The sequence below is a fragment of the Saccopteryx leptura genome, chromosome 9 (genome assembly GCF_036850995.1).
Source record: "Saccopteryx leptura isolate mSacLep1 chromosome 9, mSacLep1_pri_phased_curated, whole genome shotgun sequence".
Taxonomy (NCBI): Eukaryota; Metazoa; Chordata; class Mammalia; order Chiroptera; family Emballonuridae; genus Saccopteryx; species Saccopteryx leptura.
This window is the reverse complement of record NC_089511.1, coordinates 25,146,276-25,168,902: the sequence shown is the minus strand read 5'-3', so window position 1 is coordinate 25,168,902 and position 22,627 is coordinate 25,146,276. Positions and strand designations below refer to the sequence as shown.

Genomic DNA, 22,627 nt, shown 5'->3' with positions numbered 1-22,627 from the left:
ATCCATACAATGGAATATTACTCTGCCACCAAAAAGCACTGATACATGTTGCAACCTAGCTAAACCTTGAAAACCTTGTGCTAAGTGAAAGAAGCCACATGATGTCTGATTTCATATAATGAAATATCCAAACTAGGCAACCATAGAGATAGAAAGTAGATTGGTGGGTGCCAGAGGCTGGAGAGGGGTGGGGAGTGACTGCTAATTGGTGCAGGGTTTCTTATCAGCAGGATGAAAATGTTATAAACTTAAATTGTGGTGATAATTGCACAATTCTGTGACTACACTAAAGAAAGTTCAATTATACAATTCATGTGGGTGAATTTTTTGGTATGTAAACTATATGCCTATATATGTGTATATATATATATATATATATATATATATATATATATATATATATATACACACACACACACTATATATAGTTTAAGCAACTATATATGTTTTTTTAAAGTAACCCTAGGTAGTGTGCCCAAGATGTTTTCTGTATTTTCCATGTTTACCCCTATTTTGACACTTTTTTTTGTGACAGAGTCAGAGGGACAGATAGGGACAGACAGACAGGAAGGGAGAGAGATGAGAAGCATCAATTCTTCGTTGCGGCACCTTAGTTGTTCATTGATTGCTTTCTCATATGTGCTTTGACCGAGTAATCCCTTGCTCAAGCCAGCAACGTTGGGTCCAAGCTGGTGAGCTTTGCTCAAACCAGATGAGCCTGCGCTCAAGCTGGCGACCTCAGAGTCTTGAACCTGGGTCTTCCACATCCCAGTCTGACGCTCTATCCACTGTGCCACCGCCTGGTCTATTCTGACACTTTTAAGTTGCTGTCCACTCGGGTCTAAGTAGCATCATGTTGGCATCTAGTTTATGTGAAAGATACAAGAGCAACAAATGACACTTTTATATTGTAGGACAGTTTTGGTTTCTGGTGTGTTTAAAGGACTCTCTAGGAAGCAGATGTCAGTATGTTAATATTTATGCTTTGGGTTTTCAACTCTTTCAAAACCAGTATGAGGAATGGAGTTTGGTGTTACTGAAATCACAGAGGGGTGGTGACTCAAATAGTTATCACTTCAGAGCGATAAGGAAGGTTCGTATGATTTAGATTCTGTTCTTTCTCACCCTCCTGTACTTCCCTCCCCATAAATACATAAACAAGTAAATCCATACCCCTCCTAAGGCCTTTGCCTCCCACCAAAACATAGGGGCAGTGATCTGGTCCACAATCCTGGACATTCTCTTCCTCAAGCAGTGTACCTAAACTAAATGCGTTTTCTCTCGTATTTAGGTGTCAGAATGTCTTGGCTTTACCCAAAGGCTTTGGAGTTCAAGAATTAAAAATACAGCAGTCAGATTTACTGTTTGAGCAGAGCCGCTGTGCAGTGCAGGCAAAAAGGGCTGACAGCCCAGGCCGACTTGTTCCTTGTGGAGCCGGTAAGGGATCCAGGTTCCACGTACCCTGGAGTAACTCGTCCCCAGTCCGTGGAGTGGCTTGCGATGGCTGGGGAGGCAGTGTACCACCCAGAGGTCAATCATGTGGGCTTAGAGACACCCACACTGTGTCAGCTTCATGTTCTGTGTGACCCTAGGCCACTCACTTATCCTCTCCCTGCCTAAATTTCTTCATCTTCAGATAAGAATATCATTTCTTTTTCAGGGTTGTTATGCAGATTAAATGAGAAATTCTATTTCATGTATTTACTGTATGTTTAGCATATAAGAAATGCTCAATGATTATTAGTTGTTCTGATGAGGAGGAGGAGGAGGATGATTAACTATGAACCACTTGCACTCTGGAAGCCAAGTGTCAGAGTGACAGCCATTGTGTTGGATGTTCTGTCCAGCTCTCATGGGTCTGCAGAGGCAGGGAAGTGTTTTTATTGAAACACCTGGGATGTAGAGAAAATGGAACAGTTTTAACTCCAGCATCTTATCTTTCCACAGCCATCAGCTGGTGCGCAGTTCCGGAGCAGCCGTTGGACGTCACTGCCAATGGCTTTCCGCAGGGAACAACGAAGAAGGGAATCGGCAGCCTTCAGGCCAGGTACAGCATACTGGGCAGCGGGTGGCGTCTGTGTGCTCACACCACACCGTTAATTCCAAGACATTTTCATCACCCCAAAAAGAAAACCCCATTACTCGTTAGCAGCCACTCCTACACCTCCTCCTTCCCACCCCTGGCAACTCCTAATTTACCTTCTGTCTCCATAGATTTACCTATTCTGGACACGTCATATAAATGGAATAATACATTATATGGCCTTTCCTGTCTAACAATTCATTTAGCATGTTTTCAGGGTTCATCCATTTTGTAGCATTTATGAGACCTTCATTCTGTTTTATAGCTAAATAGTATTCTATTGTATAGATATATCACCTTTTGTTTATCTGTTCATCCACTGATGGACATTTGGGTGGTTTCACTTTCTGGCTAGTTTCACTTTTTTGGTATTATGAATAATGCTGCTATGAACATTTGTGTAGGAGATTTTGAGTGGACATATGTTTTCAATTCTCTTGTGGAATTCCTGGGTCATATGATAACCTTCCGTTTAACTTCTGAGTAACTGCCAAACTGTTTTCCATAACAGTTATACCATTTTAAAACTTCCACTAGTCATGTGTGAGAGTTTTAATTATCCTACATCTTTTACAATACTTATTATTGTCTTCGTGTGTGCGTGTGTGTGTGTGAGAGAGAGAAAGACAGAAAGAGGGACAGATAGGGACAGACAGGAAGGGAGAGAGATGAGAAGCATCAACTCTTTGTTGTGGCACCTTACTTGTTCATTGACTGTCCTCCCACATGTGCCCTGATCAGGGGACTACAGCAGAGCTAGTGACCCCTTGCTCAAGCCAGCGACCTTGGGCTCAAGCTGGTGAGCCTTGCTCAACCGGCGACCTCGGGGTCTCAAACCTAGGTCCTCCAGGTCCCAGTCTGATGCCCCATCCACTGCGCCACCGCCCGGTCAGGCTATTGTCTTCTTTATTGAAGCCATTCTAGTCAGTGTAAAGTGCTATTTCACTGTGATTTTGATTTGCATTTTCCTAGTAACTAATGATTTCGCGCATCTTTTCTCATATTTATTAGCTATTGGTAATCTTCTTTGGAGAACTATCTATTCAGATCCTTAGCCCCCCCCCCCTTTTTTAATGTGTTTTTAAATGCCTTGTACAGTGTGCGAACAAACATAATTCTCTGTCATTTCATTCTGTTTTGTTGTTTTCTCTTCCCTGCCTTCTCCCTTTCTTAATTCTTCTTTTCTAACCCACCCATCCTGTCTTGCTGGTGATTGAATGAATTATATAGCCAGACTAAGTTGACCTTCAATTTAGTCACACAAATGGTTGGTATATCTGCTTTACCCCAAGTGTCATAATAACCATACATAACTAATAATTATATCATGCCATATACCTTAGAAAGTCTTGAGTCCATTTTTTAAATTGCTTTATATTTTATTGAGTTGCAATATTTTTTTCTATATACTGGACACTGGTCTTTTATGAGATACACATTTACAAATATTTTCTCCAGTTTGGTGGGTTTTCTTTTCACTTTTGACAATGTTTAAAAAGTTTAAAATTTTGATTTTTATTTTATCTGTTTTTTTTTTCCTTTGGTAATTTTTGCTCTAAGAAACCACTGCTGCCTGACTAGGCGGTGGCGCAGTGGATAGAGTATCGGACTGGGATGTGGAAGACCCAGGTTCGAGACCCCGAGGTCGCCAGATTGAGTGCAGGCTCATCTGGTTTGAGCAAAGCTCACCAGCATGGACTCAAGGTTGCTGGCTTAAGCAAGGGGTTACTCGGTCTGCTGTAGCCACACAGTCAAGGCACATATGAGAAAGCAATCAATGAACAACTAAGGTGTCACAATGAAAAACTGATGATTGATGCTTCTCATCTCTCTTCGTTCCTGTCTGTTTATCCCTCTTTCTGACTCTCTGTAATAAAAAAAAAGAAACCATTGCCTAATCCAAGGTCAAGACGATTTAGTCTCTGTTTTCTTCTGATAGTTTTATAGTTTTAGCTCTTATGTTTATGACTGATCCATTTTGAGTTACTTTTTCTATAAGGTGTGAAGTAGGTCCAACTTCATTCTTTGGCATTCATTTTTTGGAAGCACGATTCTTTCCCCTGGGAGATTTTGAAAAGAACACTTTCTTGGGCTTTTCCACTAGGGATTGAGGTTTAGTAGGTCAAGGTTGTAACCCAAGAATTACTTATAAAGCTCCATAGTGATTGGATTGGTAAAGAGCACCGTGGAAATAGGACTTTATGTCTTCAAATTGGGTTTTGCTGAAGTAGAGAGTTTATAAGCTGCTGGACATGAGACAATTTTCATTGTTGTGTGTTTGGAAATTCATACATCTATCCCACTGGTTCTTTTGCTTACACATCTGGTCTCATCTACCCTGCTTTTTCCTCCTACAGAACCACAGGTGCTCTGCAATAGCCTGAGTGAGGGTGAAGGGGCTGTGGGGGAGTGTCCTCTCCACTAAAGGCATCTCCATCTCAGCTGGGTTGAGCTGTGCTGAGTGACGGTTGTAGTAGGACTATTACCATTTACAGATAGTCTTTTTCACTCAGATTGATTTTCCATTTTTTAATTATGCCCTTATAGAACTATAATTAAATTTCAAAGGTGGATTTATTTTTTTTTTGAGGTACTTATTTGCCTGATTCGACAAAAACAACTTACATCCTTGTTAGACTAAAAAAAAAAAAAAAAGAAGAACCTGACCAGTGGTGGCACAGTGGATAGAGCTTCGACCTGGGATGCTGAGGTCCCAGGTTCAAAACCCCAAGGTTGCCGACTCGAGTGCGGGCTCATCAAGTTTACCAGCTTGAGTGCAGGGTCATCAGTTTAGCCCAAAGGTCACTAGCTTGAGCCCAAGGTCACTAGCTTGAATAAGGGGTCACTGGCTCAGCTAGAGCACTCCCCCATCAAACCATGTATGAGAAGCAATCAGTGAACAACTAAAGTGCCACAACTCTGAGTTGATGTCTCTCATCTCTGTCCCTTCCTTTTTTTCTCTCTCTCTCAAAAAAAAAAAAAAAAAAAAAAAAAAAAGGCCCTGGCGGTTGAGTCAGTGGTAGAGCATTGGCCTGGTGTGTGGATGTCCTGTGTCTATTCCCAGTTAGGGAACACAGGAGAGGCGACCATCTGCTTTTCCACCCCTCCTCCCTCTCCCTTCTCTCTCTCTTTCTCTCTCTCTCCCTCCCTCCCTTTCTCCTCCTCCTGCAGCCATGGCTCGATTGGCTCAAGCACGTCGGCCCCAGACGCTGAGGCTTCCATGGAGCCTCCGCCTCAGGCACTAAAAATAGCTACCTTGCTAGCAGCCCTAGATGGGGGTTGCTGTGTGGATCCTGATTGGGGCATATGCGGGAATCTGTCTATCTCCCCAACTCTCACTTGGAAAAGAAGAAAAGCAAGGGTTTCTTCTTGGCAGCAATTAACCAACTTTCAAATGGCCTAGATGGCAGACTCAGCGTGTCTCCTGGTGGCTTAGGATGTTGAATTTAGTAATTCTTACAGAACTCTTATGACTAGAGATATTTGGAGTTTTTTCCCCAAGGGCCTTCCTGGCTTCAAGTCACTGTTAGCACCTCTCAGGGGACCAAGGATGTGTGATCAGAGCAGGTCATGAACCACATGTTTCCTGCTGAGCTCTGGTGACAGGCCAACAGCAACTCATACTAGACCCATCCACCTGACTAGAGTTTTCGTTTGCTGCTTTGCTTAAGTCCAAAATGTTCTTCTTCAAAAATAATAATAATAATAATAATAAAATACTCTTCTTAACTATGAATCTATACCCTCTTTATTATTTTTTTACAGAGACAGAGATAGAGAGAGGGATAGATAGGGACAGACAGGAACAGAGAGAGATGAGAAGCATCAATCATTAGTTTTTTGTTGCGACACCTTAGTTGTTCATTGATTGATTTCTCATATGTGCCTTGATCATGGGGCTACAGCAGACCGAGTAACCCTTTGCTCGAGCCAGCAACCTTGGGTCCAAGCTGGTGAGCTTTGCTCAAACCAGATGAGCCCACGCTCAAGCTGGCAACCTCGGGGTCTTGAACCTGGGTCTTCCGCATCCCAGTCCGACACTCTATCCACTGCGCCACTGCCTAGTCAGGCATACACCCGCTTTTACTTTAAAAGCTCAGCTCAACCACCATTGCCTTCCGGCTCAAAATTACCATCTTTTCTCTAAATTCTCATTGTGTTGTCCTCCAGCTTCTCCCAAAGTCATTGCTTTCTGTGTTATTCTGTGTTATTGGGAGTGCCTCCTGTTCTCACCCTCGCTTTGTCTCCAGTTATCCAGGAGACTTGAACAAGTCCACTTGCTCTCTGAGCCTTGGTGTGTTTATATCTGTAAAATGAGGGTATTTGAGTAGATGATCTAAGGTCTCTGGCACATTGTAGATATCTCTCCATTTAGAAGGCAAACTCCATACAGGGAGGAAATATATGATGGAAGAACAGACACTATAGTTCCTGGCTCCCTCTCTCCCTGGTTGTGTGAACTTGGGGAAATTACGCCTCAGAGCCTCCATTTCCCCAGCAATAAAGCAAGGGTAACTACGAGTATCTATTGCACAAGAATGTGGGGAGAACTGAATGAGAGAGTGCTAACACGGTGCAGGGCTTGCAGTAGACACCTTGTTATAATTGATTTCCCGTTCATTTGTCAGATAAAGCCTTACATTATTTATGAAAGAGTCGGTTAGTTTTATTCTAAGGACCAGCAGCTGCTGGGGGAAAAGCAGTTTTTCTCATTGCGCAGTTCTCAGTGCTGACATCCAGGTACCGTCTTCTTTAGAGCTCTAGGAAACACGAACTCAGACTGCAGGGTCAGAGACATTTAATATACTAGTTATACTAGTGCAGCACTAAAGGAACTTTTTTTTTTCATTTACAGAGAGAGGAGAAAGGAGGGTGGAGCAAGAAGTATCAACTCATAGTTACTTCACTTTGGTTTCATTGCTTGCTTGTCATATGTGCCTTGACCAGGCAAGCCCAGGGATTTGAACTGGCGACCTCAGAGTTCCAGGTTGATGCTTTATCCACTGCACCAACACAGGCCAGATGGAACTATTTTATTTAAATCTTTTTTTTTTTAACCAACAGTGAGATATAATAGAACCCTCATTTTTAATAAGCTTTATTTTACTCTGCCTATTACAGGAAAATTCCTTTGCCCTCAAGTGGAAAATTTTCTTCCCCTTCCTGCCCAGATACCAGGCATCCTAAAAAATCATTATATGACTCATAGAATTGTAAAAGAAAAGACTGAGGGATTAAAAAATACATTTAAGTGTATCTAAGTATGTTAGAGTAAGGATAGTGCAAAATTGGCAGTATCAATATGAATGTATAATCTTTTTAAAAATTACATATGTATGTATAGCTTTCCTAGGTCTCCTTATATATATTTTAGTAAAGTTTATTTTCTTCATATAAATCTTTCACAAATTTTATTAGAGTTCTTTCTTGCATGTTGTATTAGTTATCTCTTGCTCTGTAACAGATTATGCTCCAAAACTTAGTGACTTAAAACAACAATCAACATTTGTTATTTTCTAGTTTCTGTGGGCCAGGAATTTGGGAGGAGCTCAGCTGGATAACTGACTCAGGGACTGATGAGGTTGCAGTCATCTGAAGGCTTGACTGTGGCTGGAGGATCCAGTTCCAAAATGGCTCGCTCACATGGCCGACGGGTCAGTGCTGGTGTCGGCAGGAAGCCTCAGGTCCTCACCACGTGGCTCTCTTCATAGGGCTACCAGTGTTCATCCTTACAACACGGCAGCCGGCTTCCTCCTGAACAAGTTACCCAAGAGAGCAAGGCAGAAGCCACAGTGTCTTTTGTGACCTAGTCTCAGGTGTCACACTGCATCTGCAGCCTCCTAATGTTATACAGGTCAGCCCTACTCCGTGTGGGAGGGGATTACACAGAAGCACGAATTCCAGAAGGCAAGAATCACCATCTTAGAGGTTGGCTATTCTAGACGCAATTTAAAGTTATTTATTTTTATTTCATTTTCTAGGTATTGCTGTTACAACCTGTTTTTTATTTCTCTCTGCTAAAATCAATGTTATACAGTAACTTTGCTAATGCCTATTATTCTACTAATTTATCTGGACATTCTTTTGGCATTTTTTTTTTTTTTTTTTTTTTTTACAGAGACAGAGTCAGAGAGAGGGGCAGACAGACAGGAACAGAGAGAGATGAGAAGCATCAATCATCAGTTTTTTGTTGCGACACCTTAGTTGTTCATTGATTGCTTTCTCATATGTGCCTTGACCATGGACCTTCTGCAGACCGAGTAACCCCTTGCTCAAGCCAGCGACCTTGGGTCCATGCTGGTGAGCTTTTGCTCAAACCAGATGAACCCGTGCTCATACTGGCAACCTCGGGGTCTCGAACCTGGATCTTTCCACATCCCAGTCCGACACTCTATCCATTGAGCCACCGCCTGGTCAGGCTTGGCATTTTTTTTTAAAGGTTTTTATTTTTTTATTTTTTTTATTTATTGATTTTTAGAGAGAGAGAGAGAGAGAGAGAAAGAGAGAAGGGGGAGGAGCAGGAAGCATCAACTCCCATATGTGCCTTGACCAGGCAAGCCCAAGGTTTCGAACCGGTGACCTCAGTGTTCCAGGTCGACGCTCTATCCCACTGAGCCACCACAGGTCAGGCAGGCTTGGCATTTTTTAATGTAGATAATCTTTTGCAAGTAGCATTTCCTTTCTAATCCTCCATTCCTCTCATTTCTTGACTTACTGTACTAGCTAGAACTGACAATATCACTCTTATTGGCAAATCATGGCTTTGGTTTTTGCTTTTCAATCCTTATTCTTTTTATTTCTCTTTTTTTTTTTTTTTTTTTGTATTTTTCTGAAGTTGGAAACTGGGAGGCAGTCAGACAGACTCCTGCATGCGCCCAACCAGGATCTACCTGGCATGCCCACCAGGGGGCGATGCTCCGCCCATCTGAGGCGTTGCTCTGTTGCAACCAGAGCCATTCTTGCGCCTGAGGCAGAGGCCACGGAGCCATCCTCAGCACCTGGGCCAACTTTGCTCCAATGGAGCCTCAGCTGCGGGAGGGGAAGAGAGAGACAGAGAGGAAGGAGAGGGCGAGGGGTGGAGATGCAGATGGGCGCTTCTGTGTGCCCTGGCCGGGAATCGAACCCGGGACTCCCGCACGCTAGGCCGATGCTCTACCACTGAGCCAACCGGCCAGGGCCTCTTTTTATTTCTTGTTTTACTGGCCAAAACCTATATAAAGTTGGAAAAAAATAGTGATAGCAAACACATTTGTCTTATTCCTGATTTTAAGGGCATATATTTGCTGTTGCTTTTTATAGATACCCTCTGTGAATTTAGATACCTTTCTTAGTCCTCATTTGTGAAAGGTTTTAAGTCATATCATGGATGTTGAATTCTTAACAAATGCTTTGTTTGTATACATTTCCTCATAGTTATATGACTTTTGTCCTTTATTTTGTTAATGAGTTCCATTAGTTTTTTGGCTTTGGAGTTTTTTATGTTAAAGCAGCTTTATATTCCTGAGTACCAGCAGCCACTTACCACAGTTAAGGCCCAGGGAGAGCACCCTGTGAGGGCTCGGGGTTCTCCGCTTTAAGCAGGGATCCTTCAGTAGGCTAGGTCAGTCAGATACGGGCCTGTACAATCCCTTATATAATATGTCCCAATATGGCCACTGTGTCCAGGCTGATGGTCCAGTTTGTGAGGACAGCGAAGGGTTGGTGTGTAAATGTGAGACTTCACATTTATGTGGGCACACAGGACAGTGCCCAGCATCTGGATCAGCTCATGAATTGTGTACTGGAGGGGAAGGGAAGAGGCTCCTATAATAAAGGCCACAGCCGACATGGATGGACCAAACTGGGAAGGTTCAGGCGGGCTGCTAAGGAATCTGCACTTGCTTCCTTCGCTGTTCCAGACTGTGGCCTCCAGAAGCTTAATGTTGGAAGCAAAGGATTGGCCTCTAAAGGCCCTTAATGCCCAAAGGGAGAGTGTGGAAATTCTGCCTCGGATGGCTCATCCAAGTGCACTTCATTTGTGCAGCAGCACTTGAGTTTCTGAAACAAAGCTTTTAATTTCTTGTAAGTGGTAGCACCCAAGGGGCCAGCTCCCTTGAAAGGAGGCAGCCAACTTGGCTGCATAGGTGTCCTGGGAGGAATGCATAACTTCACCTCTGACTTTACCCCCTTTGAACCTGTCACCTTGATCATTTCACCGCTGATGCATTTCTTAAGATGATACTCATTTTTGTGCCTTGACCTCATCAGATGCTCAGGTGTAGATTTTCTCCTTGCCAAGCACAGGTGAAAATGGAGGCTCTGGCACATTCAAACCTAAGTACCCTGTGAAGCCTGGTATCTTTGATAGGGACCTGATATATGGCAAACACTTAATAAATCCTCTTTCTCTTTTTCCAAACAGATCTCGAATCAGCAAAGTGGAGCTGTTTAGGTCATTTCAGAAGCTGCTGAGCAGTATTTCAGAGGACAAGTGGCCAAACTCTCTCAGGTGACACTAGTGACCCATGTCTTTCATAGTTAGGAGGTCTTCTGGTTTAATTCTGGCTTATGAGTAGCAGGAAGCTTTGGCAGGAGTGGTGTTTCAGTAGGCCGGCGGGCACTTGCCCCTGACCACATGCTCTTCCAGCCCCTTGGCCCTGCTTGCAGACATGTGTATGATCTGGGGTGTGGAGGATGGGGGCGCGGTGGTAGGAAGTCGCAAGGGAGTTAGGGGGAGCTTGGGTCTGGGCCCACTCCAGGCCCCTCCACTCCACCGTCAGATGGAGAGCATGGTGGAAATGGGCATGCTCGGAGAGCAGTGTATTTTTAGGAGCATCACTATCCCCTTTTTTTTTCTTTTGTTCACATCACTGATTGTAAAATTGCGTCTTTATGGTTGAAATCACTTTCCAAACAAGAATGCAGAGAACTAACTATAAAACCACTTCAGGCCCTGGCCGGTTGGCTCAGCGGTAGAGCGTCGGCCTGGCGTGCGGGGGACCCGGGTTCGATTCCCGGCCAGGGCACATAGGAGAAGCGCCCATTTGCTTCTCCAACCCCCCCCCCTCCTTCCTCTCTGTCTCTTCCCCTCCCGCAGCCAAGGCTCCATTGGAGCAAAAATGGCCCGGGCGCTGGGGATGGCTCCTTGGCCTCTGCCCCAGGCGCTAGACTGGCTCTGGTCGCGGCAGAGCGACGCCCTGGAGGGGCAGAACATCGCCCCCTGCTGGGCAGAGCGTTGCCCTGGTGGGCGTGCCGGGTGGATCCTGGTCGGGCGCATGCGGGAGTCTGTCTGACTGTCTCTCCCCGTTTCCAGCTTCAGAAAAATACAAAAAAATTAAAAATAAATTTAAAAAAAAAACTCACTTCAGGTGGGTGGGTGCAATTCAGACACTAACTCCCCAGAGTTAGGCCACACTTCACAGGCTCAGGGCGCAGTCCTCACACACTGCCCCTCACTTCAGTGCTAGCCACAAGCTCGGGTGTCCCAAGCCACTCACGTTTCTGACCAACTGATTCCAAACTCGGGGCTTCCCATTACTTACTCAGGTTCAGTAATTCATGAGAACAACTGATGGAATTCAGAAATCACTGTCGTTACAACCACCACTTACAAGTCAGAACCAGTTAAAAGAAGGGGCCCACAGGGTGAGAGGTCTGAGAGAGTCCCAAACTCCATGTTTCTATGTCCTCAGGATGCATCGTCCTTTCTGCACCAGCCAGGAAGGTGGCCTGTAATCAGGGTCCAGAGTTTTTATTGGGGTTGTATTAATAAGAATAACTGATTGAATCATAGTTCACATGATGTGACTGAACTCAATCCTCATCTCCTCCTCCCACCCGAGGAGGTCCTAGTGCTCTCAGGTGGCCTGGTGCTCCAGTTCTCTCATCTCCTGGGTGGTCTTAATAGCATGGCCAGCCGCATCCTGACACTCACTAGGGCCCACCATGAGTCACCTCATTAAACATAAACTTCATGTGATCTGAGGCATCCACCATGAATAACAGAGAGTCCTATCTCTAGGGATGTTCTAAGGATTTAGAGGTTCCTTCCCAGGAACTGGCAACAAAGACCAGCCAAAATCTTTATTATATACCAGTAGGGAAACGAAGGAATAGACTGAAACTACTATATGAAGAGGCTAGCCGCTGTTATCACCATCATCCATACTGTGGTCAGTGTTGATGCCCTCTGCTCACCTGTGGTCAAATTGCTTGTTTCTTGCCTAGAAAAATGAATCCAACTGGAACTGGGTGGGTTTTCTGTGTATTAAAACAAATCTGGACTTAGATAAGGAGAGACTTCACTCAGAAGGATTATTGTAGTAAGAGAAGGGGCCTATTAAGTAGGGGAAAGACAAACGCGGCCTGACCTGTGGTGGCGCAGTGGGATAAAGCATCGACCTGGAACACTGAGGTCGCCGGTTCAAAACCTTGGGCTTGCCAGGTCAAGGCACATATGGGAGTCGAAGCTTCCTGCTCCTCCCCCTTCTCTCTCTCTCTCTCTCTCTCTGTCTCTCTCTCACTCCTCTCTCTCTAAAAAATCAATAAATAAAATATTAAAAAAAAAAAAAAAGACAAACGCAATAGCAAGAACACTCCAATCGTAACCTTTGTGAGCCTCTCAAAGGGCAGAGGGAAAAGGGTTTTCTTTTCTTTTATACGGAGGGGCAAACGAGGCTGAACAGAACCTGGAATGGGGGAGTGGGGTGAGCAGGTTGTGACGGGACAGTTGAACAGGAAATGTCTTCTCCTGCTGTCGGTCGTTCTCAGGAGGTGCTGTGGAGGGGCTGTTGCACATTCTGAGGCTGGCACAGGTTGAACGTGGATCCAAGTTCCTGGCCTGGGGTAAGGAGAGAAGTGTAACTAATATCTGATCAAGTTAGCAGGCATTTTGTCAGGATTGTTCAGTGGGTTCAGCTAATCATTTATAGGACAAAGAGTGGGAATTTGGAGGGTCTGTGTCTGGCCTTGTCGTAGGTAAACCAGGGGCATCCATGAGTCTTGTCTAAGTCATGGGGAAGGGTAGTTCTTGCCATCAGCTTTTTCCCAGAACTCAGAAGGCTGGGAGGGAGATTTCTGGGTTTTTTTTTCCTTTTTTTCTTTTTTTAATTGAATTTATTGGGGTGAGACTGGTTAACAGAATGAACTTTCTTAACCATAGCTGTTTTTTAGGAACTCAGGGCTCAGGTAAGTTTAACATTGTCATTTGTGTAAATCTCACCCATTATCCAACAAAAAGCTGTAGGAAATGGATCAAACAACTGAAATCAATTTTTGCTGCATTTAGCAACTTTGCTCTGCTGAAGAGAGCTAAGATACAACTTAGAAGCAGGGTAAAATGGATCAACATGACATGAGTGTTCCTTTCTTCAACTGTAAGATGCAAGGACAAAGCTCAAGGTCCAAGTCGGGAAGAGGACTCAGAGGAGCCTGACGCAAGTTTGGTCAAAGGAGAAGTCTTTGTCACAATAAAAATCTTTTTTATTTTTATTTTATTTATTCATTTTAGAGAGAGGGGACAAAGAGAGGGGGGGGGGGAGGAGCAGGAAGCATCAACTCCCATATGTGCCTTGACCAGGGAAGCCTGGGGTTTCGAACCAGCGACCTCAGCATCCCAGGTCAACACTTTACTCACTGCGCCACCGCAGGTCAGACCACAGTGAAAGTCTTTTAACTGGGCATAAATATTACAGATATTACTCAACATGTCAGCATGTTCTAGTAGTCAGAGAGGACTACAGGGGAGTTGGCTGGCGGTACATAGGAGGAGAGTGTGGATCAAATGGAAAGTGCTTTGCCTGTTTGTAAGAATGCAGCCACAAAGTTTCTAATTGCTGTATTTGTCCTGTGGTGGAAATTATAGACACTTAGAAAACTTTAACCCCCCCCCCCCCCAAATGATATGATTATTCTTGTTTTATTTGATTTCACCAGAATCAGACAAAACTAGCACTCTGTTCATTCTTGCCTGGTTTTTTTATTTTTATTTTTATTTTTTTTATTTATTCATTCATTTTAGAGAGGAGAGGGAGAGACAGAGAGAGAGGAGAGACAGAGAAGGGGGGAGGAGCTGGAAGCACCAACTCCCATATGTGCCTTGCCCAGGCAAGCCCAGGGTTTCGAACCGGCAACCTCAGCATTTCCAGATTGACGCTTTATCCACTGCGCCACCACAGGTCAGGCTCATTCTTGCCTGTTTTAATCCATGTTACTTTGTGGTGAATTCCCTACAAAGGAACCAGTATCTGTAGGAAAACAGAGCAACATCCTTCTGTTTCTAAGTCTCTTATAATAAATCTGCCCGGTTGATTGCTCAGCTGTCTTGTTGGCCGTGGTGGTGAGCTGTTCAGTGAGAACCCGTGTGCTTGCTGGTCTGTGTGCATTAGGGTAAGGAAGCTAGCGACGTACCAGGAGTACAAGGAGGCTGCATCTGCTTACCAGGAAGCCTGGAGCGCACTCCGGAAGCAGGCATTTGGATCCTGGATCAGAAACCCACCAGATTATCACCAGTTTGAATGAGAAGGGAAAGTTTGCAAAGAGCTTACTGGTAGCAAGTCCTTCCTGCTGGACCACCTTCTTCCTTTGTGCTGGACAAGCCTTAGGTTTTCTCATGGCTGAATCAGGACAAAACGTCGGCCACCCACCAGAGCAAGATATCCCTTCTGTGTAAGAGGGGTGGAAAGCTGGAATGTGGAACAGTCCATACTTGATTGAAGTAGCTCTCTGCTAAAATGGCATCTCACTAATGACCTTGGTATCTGTCCTAACTTGTGTGGACAAAAAGGGGCCACATTCTAAGCCTGACAAGCTAAGCTGGGGAAGGCCTGCATGGAGTCCTTACAAACTCAGAGAGCTCAAGTAACCACACAGGATGGTTTGAAATGAACACTTTCTAACTGTAAGTCATGTCAGGTAGTCATGTGCTAGGCCAGTATTTTTCCCTTAGAAAGGTCTTTTATCTTAACTGAGACAGTCTGTTGTATTTTTTTTTCATCTACGATACATATCTGTTATTACTGTACTTCCTTATGTATAAGACAATCCCATGTATAAGACACACCTTAATTTTGGGGCCCGAAATTTTTTTTCTTTCTTTCTTTTTTTTTTTTTTACAGAGACAGAGAGAGAGAGTCAGAGAGAGGGATAGATAGGGACAAACAGGAATGGAGAGAGATGAGAAGCATCAATCATTAGTTTTTTGTTGCAACACCTTAGTTGTTCCTTGATTGCTTTCTCATATGTGCCTTGACCATGGGGCTACAGCAGACCAAGTAACCCCTTGCTGGAGCCAGCGACCTTGGGTCCAAGCTTGTGAGCTTTTACTCAAACCAAATGAGCCAGCGCTCAAGCTGGCAACCTCGGGGTCTCGAACCTGGGTCCTCCACATCCCAGTCCGACACTCTATCCACTGCGCCACCGCCTGGTCAGGCCCGAAATTTGAAGAAAAAAAAAAGTATTACATAAAGTTATTGAACTCAAGTTTTATTCATCATAAAATTCATTCAACTCCTCATCATTGTCAAAACTCTCATCCAGGTCCTGGCCGGTTAGCTCAGTGGCAGAGCGTCGGCCTGGCGTGCGGGAGTCCCGGGTTCGATTCCCGGCCAGGGCACACAGGAGAAGCGCCCATCTGCTTCTCCACCCCTCCCCCTCTCCTTCCTCTCTGTCTCTCTCTTCCCCTCCTGCAGCCGAGGCTCCATTGGAGCAAAGTTGGCCCGGGCGCTGAGGATGGCTCTGTGGCCTCTGCCTCAGGCGCTAGAATGGCTCTGATTGCGGCAGAGCGACGCCCCAGAGGGACAGAGCATCACCCCCTGGTGGGCATGCTGGGTGGATCCCGGTCGGGCACATGTGGGAGTCTGTCTGACTGCCTCCCCATTTCCAACTTCAGAAAAATACAAAAAAAAAAAGAGAGAGAGAGAAAAAACTCCCATCCATTAGCTTGTCCTCATCTGTGTCTGATGATGAATTACTGTCTTCAACAATGAGCGCAAAAACAAGCACATAAAAGCAGGAAGTGCAGGTAAAAAAAAAAAACTACATGAGGAAATATAATATACCTTTGGAATATCAAAGTAATTTTTTTCCGTTGTCCTAGCACCCCAGGACCCCTGAGGCCCCTGAAATTACAAGTGCCAGAGCAGAGACCACAATCCTCTCATTGTTATTATCACATCAATTGTTGACTGTTAACTGTCCTATACCCACCTATGTAAAAGAAATATGTGTCTGTTCCTTTTTCTATTCATCCAATCCCAGAGATTTGCTTTCCCCTGCCTCCCTAATCTATCGCCAATGAATTTAATGTAATCTCCCCTTTACACCTCCTCCTTTGATCCTGTTGTATAAACTAAGTGGTAAAACTACCATTTTCTCGAGCACGTTCTCAACCCATTGAGATTTTGCTTCCCAGCAGTTGTCGTCAGTTTGGCTCAAATAAATTCATGAAAAATTCTGTACAGATTTGAACATTTCTTACATTGACACTTGTGTCTTACTGCTTCTCTAAAATACAGAATATGAATTTGAAATTTAATGCTTTAAAAGTGATGCTCTGTTTTGTGTGTGCCTACATTAATTCAGCTGAGATGATGTTTGAATCTGCAAGTTCTAGACTCTTGCATGGCATAGTAGACATGTATTTTGTATACTTAGCCGTTACACCTTTGAAGAGCCATCCTTTCCTGCTCAATGAGAAACTGTGCAGCCATGAGACTTGGTTGAAGCAAACCTTATTCCTAGCTCCAGAAATGTGAGCTAGCCCTGGACAGTCCTGGAACTATTGCCAGAGCTATCAGGAAAGGTTCTGTCTCGTATCAGGAGCTGCGAGGGGCGCATAATCTTGGAACTTTGCCCGCCGTTTAGAGATAGCCTGCTTGAGAGTGAAACAGCCAGAGAATCAGAGCTCTAGTGACCTTGTTTGGGTTCCTGAAGCCAGTGCCCACACTAGACTTCAATTATGTATGATGAATTCCTATTGTTTTGAGTAAGCCTGTTTGAGATGACTTTCAATGGAAAGGGTTCTTTCTAAAAGGCCAAAAGTTCCTGTCAGTAACAGACCTAGTAACCAAGCCTGTTTAAATAACATCTAACATTTAACTCTTTCTACCTCTTCACACCTTAAATTATCTGAAGGCCCTGGCAAATGTCTCGGTGGATAGAGCATCAGCCTGGAGTATGGACGTCCTGGGTTCAATTCCCAGCCAGGGCATACAGGAGAAGCAACCATATGCTTCTCCCCCATCGTCTCTCCCTTCTGTTCCTCTTCCCCTCCCACAGCCAGTGGCTTCATTGGTCCGAGTGTCAGCCCTCAGCGCTGAGGATATAGCTCAGTTGATTCGAGCATCGGTCCCAGACTGGGTTGTTGGGTGGGTCCTGGTTGGGGTGCGTGCAGGAGTCTGCCTCACTATCTTCCCTTCTTTCACCTAAACAAATAAAAAATTATTGCCTGAATATAGAAGCTCTCCTTGTTGGGATTACTCAAGGCCCTTATCGGTTCTTCAGCATTTCTTTATAGCTTTAAATATTTTTTAATAAGAGCTTTATTGAGTTATAATTCACATACCATAAAATTCACCCATTTAAAGTATCTAGTTTAGTGGTTTTTGGTAAATCCACAAAGTTGCACAAACATTACCACAATCAATTTTAGAACATTTTCTTTTCTAAATTTGGGGGGGACAGACATTATTCAAGCCAGCGACCTTGGGCTTTAAGCCAGCGACCTTTGGGCTCAAGCCAGCGACCCCGTGCTCAAAATGGTAAGTCCGTACTCAAGCCTGTTTCAAACCTGGGACCACAGCATCCTAAGTTGACTTTCTATCCACTGGAACACCACCAGCAGGCAATTTGTAGGGATTTTTGTACTTAGATTTTTGGTGCAAATTTAACAAACTTACAATATAATTTAGGAATAAAAAGACATTATTACCCCTTCACATTCTCCTATGAATCTTTATTCTCTGAAATAGAATCTCATTAGAGAGAGATGCATAATCTTCTGTGAATAGCGTTTCTGCCAATCAGGGTATCCTAACTGCTGCTAAAATACGGGATGTGGGGTCAGGTAAGGGATCTCTGATTAAAGCAGCATATGGTCGAGTCTGGCCTTCAGGGAGTATGACTTTATCTATCTTTCCTGCTATGTCAAAGGACTTTTTTAAAATTGAGTTTTAGAGAGGAAGGGAGAGGGAGAGAGATACAGGAACATCAATCTGTTCCCGTATGTGCCCTGACCAGGGATCAAACCGGCAACCTCACCTGACCCATGGTGGTGCAGTGGATAAAGCGTGGACCTGGAACGCTGAGGTCGCCAGTTCGAAACTCTGGGCTTGCCCAGTCAAAGCATATATGGAAGTTGATGCTTCCTGCTCCTCCCCCCCTTCTCTCTCAGTCTCTTCTCTCTAAAATGAATAAATAAAATTTTTAATTTAAAAAAAAAACTAAAAAAATAAACCGTCAACCTCTGTACTTCCGGACAATACTTTAACCAACCAAGCTAACCTGCCAAGGCGTAAAGGGATTTCTTATGGAAAACAAATCAAGAATAACTTGTTATGACAAACATGTATTACCTCTCTGATTTTTTTTAAAATGTAAGAACATACTTACACACATACTTGTACATAAATGTTCACAGCAGCACTGTGCACAAGAGCCAAAAAGTGAAATAAATGTCCATGAACTAACGATTGGATAAACAAAACGGGGTATATCCATTCAAGAGAATTTTATTTTTATTCCATAAAAAAAAATAAAGTGATTCATGGTACCACTTCATGTTACAATATTATCTTTGTCCTATTTATAGTTTATCTGCATGCCTAAAACAGCCCCTAGTTGCCTGACCTGTGGTGGCGCAGTGGATAAAGCGTCGACCTGGAAATCCTAAGGTCCCCGGTTCGAAACCCTGGGCTTGCCTGGTCAAGGCACATATGGGAGTTGATGCTTCCAGCTCCTCCCCTCCTTCTCTCTCTCTGTGTCCTCTCTAAAATGAATAAAAAAAAATTTATAAAACAGCCCCTAGTATGTAGTAGATGATTAACAAATATTTATCAATTAATATATATTATTAATTTAAGCCTAGCCTGTCGTGGCGCTAGTGGATAAAGCGTCAACCTGGAATGCTGAGGTCACAGGTTCGAAATCTAGGGCTTGCCCAGTCAAGGCACATATGAGAAGCAATTACTACTGCCCCCCCACCCTCTGTAAAATCAATAAATAAAATCTTAAAAAGACTAAAAAATAATAATTTGATGCCCACCACAGCCACAAGATGGGCCTTTATTTATTTTATTGCCATCCCCTCACCCCCTTTCCATTGGCAGCATCAGCCTATTTTCTATATCTGTGGGGCTAGTTCTGTTTTGTTTATTTATTTATTTTGGTTTTTTTAGATTCTACATATAAGTGAGACCACACAGTATTTACCTTTTTCTGGCTGCCTTTTTTCATTTAGCATAATACCCTCTAAGTTCATCCATGTTGTCATAAATAGGAAGAGTTCATTTTTATGGTAAAAAATATTCCAGTGTATGTGTGTGTGTGTGTTCTTTATCCATTGTCCTAATTATGGTCATCTAGGTTGATTGTATATCTTGGCTATTACTAGTAGTGCCACAGTGAACAGAGGGTGGATGTATCTTTTTGAATTAGTTTTTTTTTTCTTCAAAAATTCCCAGAGAAGTGAAATTGCTGGATCCATACCATTTTCCAGAGTAACCGGACCAATTTACAATCCCACAGTGTATAAGGGTTCCTTTTTCTCCACATCCTTGCTAACACTTATTTGTTGATTTATTAATGAAAGCCATTCTGATAGGTATGAGTTTTAATTTGCATTTCCCTGTTGATAAGTTATATTGAACATCTTTTCATATGTCTGCTGACCATCTGTATGTCCTCTTGGGAGAACTATCTATTCAGTTCCTCTGCCAATTTTTTTTAAATTTTTTATTTTATTTATTCATTTTTAGAGAGGAAAGAGAGAGGGAGAGAGAGAGACAGAGACAGAAAAAGAGAAGGGGGGAGGAGCTGGAAGCATCAACTCCCATATATGCCTTGACCAGGCAAGCCCAGGGTTTCGAACCGGCGACCTCAGCATTTCCAGGTTGACGATTTATCCACTGAGCCACCACAGGTCAGGCATCTTCTGCCAATTTTTTAAAATAATTTTTTAAATATCTATATTGCCTGACCTGGCCGTGACGCAGTCAATAGAGTGTTGGACTGGGACATGGAGGACCCATGTTCAAAACCCCGAGATTGCTGGATTGAGCGCAGGCTCATCCGGCTTGAGCAGAGACTCACCAGCTTGAGTGAGGGGTCGCTGGCTTGAGTGTGGGATCAAAGGTCACTGGATTGAAGCCCAAGGTTGCTGGCTTGAGCCCAAGGTAGCTGGCTTGAGCCCAAGGTTGCTGGCTTGAGCCCAAGGTTGCTGGCTGGAGCAAGGGGTCATTCACTCTGCTGTATTCCCCCAACCCTGGTCAAGGCACATATGAGAAAGCAGTCACTGAACAACTAAGGAGTTGCAACAGGGTGTTGATGCCTCTCATCTCTCTCCCTTCCTGTCTATCCCTATCTGTCCCTCTCTCTGTCTCTGTCAAAAAAAATATTTTTTATTTATTTATTGATTTTAGAGAGAGAAGTGTGAGAGAAGGGGGGGGTAGCAGGAAGCATCAACTTGCAGTAGTTGCTTCTCGTATGTGCTTTGGGTAAGCCCGAGGCTTCAAACTGGTGACCAGCATTTCAGGCTGACACTTTATCCACTGTGCCACCACCTGGTCAGGCCTTCTGCCCGTTTTTAAATTAGATTGTTTGTTTGTTTGATGTTAAGTTGTATAAATTCCTTATATATTTTGGATATCAACCCCTATCCAATATATCATCTGTGAATATCTTCCCTCATTCAGTAGGTTGTCTTTTCATTTTGTTGATGATTTCCATTACTATGCAAAAAATTTTTAGTTTGATGTGATCTCATTTATGTTTTCCTCTTTTTATTGTTTATTTTTTCTTTTGTTCCTTTCTCAATGAAATATATCCAAAAAGATATTGTTAAGAGCAATGTTAAAGAGTTTTCTGTCTATGTTTTCTTCTAGAGGTTTAGGGATTTAGGGGTTTTATAGTTTCAGGTCTAACATTTAAATCTTTAATCCATTTTGAGTTTATTTTTGTTAGGGTGTAAGAAAGTGGTCCAATTTAATTATCTTGAATGTGTGTCTGGTTTTGCCAACACCAGTTATTGAAGAGACCATCTTTACCCCATTGTGCATCCTTGCTTCCTTTGTAGTAGATTGACTTTGTAAGTGAGGATTTATTTCTGGGCTCTGTATTCTTTTTTTTTTTTTTTTTGTATTTTTCTGAAGCTGGAAACGGGGAGAGATAGTCAGACAGACTCCTGCATGTGCCCGACCGGGATCCACCCGGCACGCCCACCAGGGGTGACGCTCTGCCCACCAGGGGGCGACGCTCTGCCCCTCCGGGGCATCGCTCCGCCACGACCAGAGCCACTCCAGCGCCTGGGGCAGAGGCCAAGGAGCCATCCCCAGCGCCCGGGCCATCCCCACTCCAATGGAGCTCCGGCTGCAGGAGGGGAAGAGAGAGACAGAGAGGAAGGAGGGGGGGGTGGAGAAGCAAACGGGCGCCTCCCCTATGTGCCCTGGCCGGGAATCGAACCCGGGTCCCCCACACGCCAGGCCGACACTGTACCGCTGAGCCAACCGGCCAGGGCCTGGGCTCTCTATTCTATGTATTCATTTATGCATCACTGGTTTTAGCACAGCGTACACACATCGAAGGCACTCAACAACTATTTGCTTACTGCCTGGCTGGCACATCAACACAGTCCTTGAAATTGAGAAGCTTGTGTGAGGTGTTTATTCTGATGACCCTAAGAGAGGTTGTACACACTCCTTTACTGGTATTGTTAAGGAAGAATTGACAGTTAGGTAGGATGTTTCACCAGGTTCTCTTCCAGTTTTCTCAATTGAGGAGGAGTGGGAAGAGCTGCTTATGAGATGTTTCCATGGATGCAGTGCCTGGGTTTCACCTTAGAAGGTTCTTCTATAAAAGAATTGTTTGAGCAATGGGAGAAAATACTCTTAAGATGAACTAGAAGTCACATCTAGAATGGGAACTTTATTTCATTCCATCCATCAAAAAATTTTTTAGGTCTTTTGACTTGATTTGTTCAAATTAGGATCCAAATGAAGTCTACACAATGCATTTGATTGACTTATCATTTGTCTCACTGAATCTGTAGGAGTTCACTCTCCTTTTTTATATGTTGAACAAATAGGTCATTTGTCCTGTAAAATCACCCTAATTCTGGGTTTGGCTGCATAGTCCCTTTAATGTTGATAACAGATTCCTCAATTCCCCACATTTCTTATAAATTTGCAGTTATAGCCCTGGCCAGTTGACTCAGTGGTAGAGCGTCGGCCTAGCATGCAGGAGTCCCGGCCAGGGCACACAGGAGAAGCACCCATCTGCTTCTCGACCCCTCCCCCTCTCCTTCCTCTCTATCTCTCTCTTCCCATCCCGCAGCCGAGGCTCCATTGGAGCAAA

The 22,627-nt window shown here is 43.9% G+C and overlaps 1 protein-coding gene across 9 annotated transcripts in view; it reads left to right on the top strand.

The window, feature by feature from the left end:
- ADAT1 (adenosine deaminase tRNA specific 1) overlaps positions 1-22,627 on the top strand; it is a 57,111-nt gene that overhangs the window by 13,901 nt on the left and 20,583 nt on the right. For 6 of the 9 annotated variants that reach the window (XM_066348517.1, XM_066348519.1, XM_066348516.1 and 3 more), the window contains exons 8-11: positions 1,292-1,437; positions 1,948-2,047; positions 10,485-10,571; positions 14,449-15,145. In XM_066348517.1, the coding sequence (XP_066204614.1) occupies positions 1,292-1,437; positions 1,948-2,047; positions 10,485-10,571; positions 14,449-14,581 (466 nt within the window). In that variant the 3' untranslated portion in view covers positions 14,582-15,145. Of the gene's footprint in view, positions 1-1,291; positions 1,438-1,947; positions 2,048-10,484; positions 10,572-12,159; positions 12,235-14,448; positions 15,146-22,627 lie in introns of those variants that run through there. The other 3 variants (XM_066348522.1, XM_066348521.1, XR_010746970.1) reach the window with 2 other exon arrangements.